This window comes from Centroberyx gerrardi, chromosome 20 (assembly GCF_048128805.1).
Source record: "Centroberyx gerrardi isolate f3 chromosome 20, fCenGer3.hap1.cur.20231027, whole genome shotgun sequence".
In the NCBI taxonomy this organism is placed as follows: Eukaryota; Metazoa; Chordata; class Actinopteri; order Beryciformes; family Berycidae; genus Centroberyx; species Centroberyx gerrardi.
The window spans coordinates 9,342,501-9,350,000 of NC_136016.1; the positions used below are offsets into that span (position 1 = coordinate 9,342,501).

At 47.9% G+C, this 7,500-nt stretch overlaps 1 protein-coding gene across 1 annotated transcript in view; it reads right to left on the minus strand.

Moving 5' to 3' along the window:
* usp54b (ubiquitin specific peptidase 54b) overlaps positions 1-7,500 on the minus strand; it is a 36,311-nt gene that overhangs the window by 10,981 nt on the left and 17,830 nt on the right. Inside the window, exons 7-13 of the mRNA XM_078290915.1 lie at positions 6,182-6,328; positions 3,156-3,305; positions 2,298-2,487; positions 1,839-2,021; positions 715-934; positions 123-230; positions 1-91 (exon numbers count right to left, since the gene is read on the minus strand). The exon at positions 1-91 is cut by the window's left edge and continues 170 nt beyond it. Coding sequence (XP_078147041.1) covers positions 1-91; positions 123-230; positions 715-934; positions 1,839-2,021; positions 2,298-2,487; positions 3,156-3,305; positions 6,182-6,328 — 1,089 coding nt within the window. The remainder of the gene's footprint in view (positions 92-122; positions 231-714; positions 935-1,838; positions 2,022-2,297; positions 2,488-3,155; positions 3,306-6,181; positions 6,329-7,500) is intronic.

Sequence of the window (7,500 nt, forward strand, 5' to 3'; positions counted from 1 at the left end):
CCGGCTCCGCGTCCCCCATCTCCCTCCTTCCCGCCACCTCCGCCAGCCCCTGCTGTGCGGGGGGAGCGGGTCCCGCCGAGAGGAGGGGGTCCTGGGGCTCCAGATGGAGAGGGGGACCAGGCAGGGTGCTGTAGCCCAGCGGGGAGCCTCTGTGCCGGGTGAAGATGCTGTCAATATTTAGGGCCTCTCTTCTGGGCCTCCAGGCTGGCCTGTAGCGCCCTCCAGAAGAACTACAGAGGAGGACAGGAAGGACGGACAGATGGACGGACGGACGGATGGATGGATGGATGGATGGTCGGAGGAGAGAATGGGAGTTTGGAGGGGAGCAGAGAGTGTTACACAAGATATTACAGGAATATAGCACTGCAGTGCAAAACAGTGCATTCCCCTGGTCCCTAGGTACAATAGGCTTAAACTCAATAGTGTTAGACTAAATAGGACATCTCTAGTGCAGCAGCAAATGTGCTGTGTGGCTGTGTGAAATGAATATGGTTTTTTTTTCCTCTTGCTAGACAGATATCATCAGGAAAATGCTGACTATAGATACATACAGGTCATCTGGTTACTTGCAGGGTACAGCTAACTGCATAGAAGGCCAAATATATAAAAGAGATGGCCAAATATGTAAAAGTTGATATCAATAACATACAAAACAGACGTTTGCATGGTTTGAATGGGAATTTAGGTTCTAAGTTCTATGCGGTAGCCCCGTACCTGGACTTGCTCTCGCTGCTGGTGCTTTCATCCTCCCAGTGGGGGCCCCCGGTCCCTCCCTCGCAGCCCCCCACCCCCGAGGAAGAGGAGGAGGAGAGGGGACGAGAGGAGGAGGAGGAGGAGGTGAGCGGCCGGCGGGAGGAGAGGAGGAACACGGCCGTCTCCTTGTACTCCTGCAGAGGAGGAGAGGGAGGGCGGGGAGGACCCTCCACTGCTGACTCTGAACGTGAGAGAGAGAGAGAGAGAAAGGAGAAAGTAAATCCAATAACATTTTATTTATCCCACAGGGGGCAATTATGTAGGCAGCAGTGCAAGTAAATATGAGAATAACCACTAACGAGGCACACAACCTGAAGAGTCTGCAGTAATGAAGCACAAGAACAAAGGCAGACGACGATAGAAAGGCAGGAGCTTAACTTCAACTCAAACTTGAGAACTGACCTTTATTTGCTACTTCTTGTATGTATGTACCGTACTGTAGCACTTGCTTTGAACTCCCCGCACAAAGCTACGTTCACTTGCTTATGCTGCATTCACGTCATAACGGATTAACCCTCGACGGTTAAAAGCAATGATTGGAAGTGTTCGCACATTTGAACTTGTTTGAAGCTGTCAAGATGTCATGACAGAAGTTTTCTGTGGACAAACTTTGGTTGCTCCTTATCAGCTGTTTCAAACACAGATGCACATACATTTGAGTTCATGTATTACAAAATGACTTACAGTATGTGATGAAAATTGTTCAGTTTGTTTGTTTCATTTGAAATCAATATATCAATCCCTAAAGGATAGGGATGGAATGATATATCGAAATTCAATATATCGCAAACAGCTTGCCCATCACAATTTCACAAGCTCGCTTTTTTGCACTTTGTAATGACATTTTTAAATAGTTTACATTCTGGCAAGCCAAAGCCATCGATAGAAAGATTTGAGGCTCAGACATAAACGTAATTCTGCACAGTCAGTCTTTGTGTTTGTATCGAATCGTGAATCCCACATCGCGTCTCGAATCGTATCGTGAGATAAGCATATCGTCCCATCCCTACTAGAGGAATTGTCTTGTGGGTCAGAAGTCAGAGAAATCAGGTCTTTGCCACACTGGGACGTGAGTGCCGCATTACCTCCGGCGTCGGCGCCGTGCGGGGGGGTGCCGATGTCGTGGTTACAGACCACCGTGGTCTGCGATTCGCTGGAGAGGTGGCTGCCCGTGGACTGGTGGAGGGAGCGGCTGCGAGAGGCGCGGTGGCTGGAGCTGTCCGTTGACGAGTCCGTGCGAGTGTCGCTGGAGATGGACGGCTCCCGACCTGAGAGAGAAGGAGAGAGAGAGAGACAGGGGGGGATGACAAAGAGAGAAACAGAGCAGAGTGAATCAAGAACGCTGACCTGTGACCTCTGATATCCTCCATATGTTTACTGTGAAAGGCAGGACAACAAGTCCAGGCTTTGCAGCATATGAAAACAGAAGTTGGATTATGAGGTTGAAGGTCGGGGCTCTGAAGCCGTAACTTTGCGCGCTGCCGGACGATAGACACAAAGTAATCTGATTTTATCTGATGTATGGCGTGTTATCTTTGCTGTACCGGAGTCCTCGCTGTCGTAGCCGGCCTTGCTGCAGTGCTGGAGATCCAGCTGCGGGTTGGAGCCGGAGCAGGGGTTGGGGCTCTCCTGCGATACCACCGGCGTCCCGCGGGGGTCAGCGTAGAGCAGCAGCAGGGGCTGGTAGTGGCCCTTGATACAGCGGGACACCACGTCCTTCCACTTAGGGCCGATCTGGAGGTGCAGCGGGGGAAACACACACACAAACACACACAGACACAAACGCATACACACACACACACACACACACACACACACCCGCACACACACATTCAGTAAGTAAAGCAATCCCTTTTAAGATATAACATTACACATATTCCACCAAAAGTAGAAGGTCAACAGAAGAACAAACACCCCGTGCTGCTGTATATCATTATCAATATCATATTATCCCACTTCTTCAGCAGCATAATAATCTCAGATGATCCTCAGTGTGCAGTGACTGACAGAATGATCAAGGACATATAGAGTTCAGGTTCAATTTATATGACACTTTCATACAGCAAACAAGCCACGGTTCCCTCTATTTATTCTGCACAGCAAGAAACTTGACACCGCTTTAAGCATCCCAAAACATAATTCATGCTTTAATCACACAGCATTACAAGGTAAGAGCAGTTGTAGCACTGCAGCCTGCATCAAAACCTAACATGCACAGGGATCATAACCATAAACACATAATCGACCCCAAGCTGCTACAAAAAAAGGACCATGCAGCACGTAGCTCCTAACGTCCCTGCTCCCGTAGGGACGAGTAGCAAAAGACGTATACGCACATACACCTCCCCCCCCCCTCCCCCCGGTGTTAAACCACAGTATGCAGAGTCCAAACTGAGTCTCACCTCTTTGACGTGGGCGTCGTCGAAGTACATCCACTTGCGTATCTTGGTCTGGAAGAAGAAGGTGGAGTAGTGCTTGCCGTAGTAGCACACCATGCCCACCAAGTAGAGCTCCGCCTGGCGAGCCCTCTCCTCCGTCACACGGTAGAACAACTACAGAGAGAGAGGGAGAGAGAGAGAGAGAGAGGGAGAGAGAGAGGAGGGGAGGGGGAGGAGACAGTGAGGGAGAGAGTGAGAGGGAGAGGGAGAGGAAGGGGAGAGGTGTATGGGGGGTGAGGGAAAGTGAGAAAGAGACAGTGGAGTTAATGTGAATACAAGCACATTTTTGCACACCCCAGTATATATATGCTGTAATCCTTCACATACTGTCCTTTCTCATACTCTCATGTTCCTCTCATTGTTATTTACTGCACATGCACTGATATTGCTTTTTATAAATGTTATAATTTGCCACCTTTTAATGCACAAATGATGCACACATCTCACATTGATCTTACGTCTCAGTAAGTTCTGCTGCTGCGGATAGTACCGCTGCTGTTTCGCACATCCTGTGAGTGCTGGAATCCATACTTTTTCACACATTTTCAGTAACACATTCCTACTTAATATGTCTGAGTGTCTGAGTTGCCAGTTTGAGTATGTTTATACAACCTCCTTTTGCTATATTCTTATTTATATCCTGTTCTTATTTTGATGTCCTATTTTTACTTGCTGCAGCAATGGACCATAGGGATCATTAAAGTCTAGTGTAATCTAATCTAATCTAATTTAATCTAATCTAATCTGATCTAAGTAATAGAGTAACAGAGTAACAAAGTGAAAGAGAGTAACAGCAAAGCAGAATAGGAGAAAGAGAGAGAAAGGAGATAGAGGACACAAGGTGAGAGAGAGAGAGAGAGAGAGACAGAGAGAGAGAGAGAGACAGAGAGAGAGAGACAGAGAGAGAGAGAGAGAGAGAGAGAGACAGAGAGAGAGAGAGAGAGAGAGAGAAAGACAGAGAGAGAGAGAGAGAGAGAGAAAGACACAGAGAGAGAGAGAGAGAGAGAGAGAGACTGACTAACACAAAAACAGAAATCAGACTCGTATCTAAAGACTAGCATTGTCTAACGACAGCGGGCTGAAAACGAGAGACGGAACAGCAGGCCAAGAAGATGGAAGATAGAAGGAAAACATGATTCAATATAACACATATTCATATTCATTGATCCATTATTCATAGATATCATTTCAGAACGCCGCTGGAGACGGGTTACAGTGGCAGGCATTAAAATGCATTAACATTAGTCAGTCGTGTGACAGCGTATCAGGGGTTGTACGCGTGAATGTGTGTGTGTGGTGTGAAATCTGTGACATGTGACGGGGGGATTGTAGCCTAAGCTTTAAATGACACTAGCAGAAGCAGAGTCTGTGGATGTAACGTGACGTGTGAGTTACTTACGTATGTCTGATGTGTGGTTTTCAGGGTGTTTGCTGGCGTCTGTGTGTGTGTGTATTTGTGCGTGTGTATGCATGTGTTAGGCTACAGCTTATGCGTGTGTGTGTGTGTGTGTTGGGAGGGGATTGGCACGGGTTATCAGGATGTGCTGCATGTGTGTATTTGTATGTGTGGTGCGTGTAAGTGTGTGTGTCCGTGCATCTGTGTATTTGTATGTGCCTTTGAGAGTGTGTGTCTCTGCGCATGTGTGCTTGTGTTTGATTTTTGGTATGCATGTGTATGTGTGTGTGTGTGTGTGTGTGTGTGTGTGTGTGTGTGTCTGGACATGCATTCTTGTGTGTGTCTTAGTTGTAAAAGGGGTTTGGATCATACATCATCAGTAGGTGTGGTAGGGGCTGGCATCAGTCATGGCCAACCACATCAACTGTTCTCATCCCCTTTAAAAGCAGTGTACTTCCTGACAGTTTCATAATGGAGAGGAGAGTCCAGATTCTGAGAGTCCAGACCAGCTTCTGCAATGTTCTTGTCCAGAAGGTGCAGAGTCACAAGGTGTGAATATACAGCACCCCAAATATGCCACCAAGGGCAGATGATGTCCCTGAATTCACATTTCTGGAGATATTGCAAGCCTGGTCATCATGTTTTCTGTGTGTAATGATGCGCACCGACAGTTTTATGCTGGAAGACAATGATTCACGTAACAGCGTGCAGTTACAAGTACAATAAAATGTGTTTCCAATATTTTGTCAGATGCCTGTCGTTTGTTTTACTTATTAAAGTGGTTCCATTCAGTTAGTCATAATTGGCTGTGTTTACATGCAGCAAAGCAATAGTCTGTTTAAAACTGACAACTCCCCATAATAATCTTGTTTACATTTCGATTATCCAGAGAGAATTGTGGATTTGTGTTTTTTTCCTAAAAAAAACACACACACTTGTTTCCACTTGGTTGAGGAATTTGTATCAAAGTGAACCAGGCTAGCATAACATATATAAAAGGGGTTCATATGATTTTGGAGGGTCTATGTGCGTGCGCCTCTGCAAACTAAAGCCAAGAAAATAGCACAGAACACCTGCGTCTGCGCTAAGACGTGGTCTGAGTAGGCGAAGGCGAAGGACCGTAACACCAAAATTGCACTGCACCACCTGACGTGTATCGACACTCCCCTTCAGTGCGCTCCCTGCCCATTTTGGTGCAAGCGATGTCATTGCAAGCCACGACATTAACAAACAGGCGGGGAAAAAATCTGCTTGCGCCGAGCAAAATTACCTCTGCGCTTGATCTGTGCCGGCACAAAAATAGGGCCCTTTGTGTGTGCCTCTCCACGTGTGTGTGGGTGTGTGTTTGTGTACAGCTTGTGTGTGTGTGTGTCTGCATGTGTACGTAGGTATGTGTGCTTCTGTAATACATATACAGTGTATATCATAAATATATTAACATATTTTATGATATACCTGTGTCGGTGTTTCTGCATTTGTGCTTGTGTCTGAGTGTGTGTTCGGGCGGGCATGCTCATGTGCTCGCTTGTGTGTATAAGAGCATGTGTGTGTGTGTGTGTGTGTGTGTGTGTATGTGTGTGCGCGTGCCCCTTACATCCCCCAGACGCAGACAGGTCCCCAGGCTGTGGATGACGTCCTCTGCCAGGTCGGAGTGGTCAGAGTCCCACACCAGGCCGATGGACACGATCTCCGGCGAGTTCATCAGCACCCGGCGGATACGCAACACCTCCCCGCAGTTACTCTGATGGAGGGAGGGAGGGGGGGGAGGGAGAGAGGGAAGGGGGACAGAGCAGGGAGGGGGGGGGGGGGGAAGGAGAGCGTGATCAAACGGGTTTTTTCATCCTGTGTTATGAGGCACAGAGTGTGACATTGGTGCACGTCGCTAAAACCATCCCTTTATTTGGCAGCGCTGAACACACACACGCAAATATGTACGCGCGCACGCACGCCGGTACACACACACGCGTAAACCGAACGGCAGGAGAATGAGGGGCAGAGATAAAAGGCAGGAGAAAAGAGGAGATGATGAAAGGATTGAAAGAGACAGAGGAGAGAGAGAGAGAGGGGGAGAGAGAGAGAGAGGGCAGGGCAGAGAGAGAGAAAGGCAGAGGAAGAAGCAGTGTGCTGAGTTGTATTTGTCCCTTGGGCCTTCTGTTGAGTTCAGAACCGTGTGTTCTGAATCCTTCCTTTGAGTCATGACCCACCGCAGAGCTGGTGCACACACACACACACACACACAAAAACCGCACACACATGCACACACACACACGCATGCACACAGGGCTGGCAGAGCGGGCACGGAAACAGCCTGAGAACACCCTGGCAACCAGACACTTTGCCAGCATACAATCCAACACAACACACACACACACACACACAAACACAAATTCTTCCTTTGTGGGCGGCGAGCTGTCTTGCGCTGGCACCAGAGATGGCAGGAAGGTATTTTGCCAGGCCTGCTTCTCAATTCTCTGAAAGGGACACAAACACAGCCAGGGAGCAGCAGCCAAACAGCCAGCAGAGAGAGACAGGCTATCTGTTAGCTTGGGACACAGCGATGGGGCGAACAGCCTCAGCTAGCCTTCTGCACCGCCTCACCGCTTAGAACAGGCTTCAACAGCATCGATCCTCACGCATCAAATGTGCAAACAAACACATTTGGTCATCAAGAACGTTTTCATCGTAATACAACATTGATCAATGCCTTCTGAGCTGAGATTTGCTACTTTATATGCATGGATTTTTTTTTTTTTTGGCTGTGGCTATGCAGACATTTCATAAGGAGCATGAGTTGCATAACGGGGCTTTTGGTCAAAGGATAGGTTTGCAAAATGCTGATGGCGACATTCTTCAGAGAAAAATGAGACAACTTTAGGAAAATGTTTGTGAATGCCGCCTTCTGTCTCTCACAGC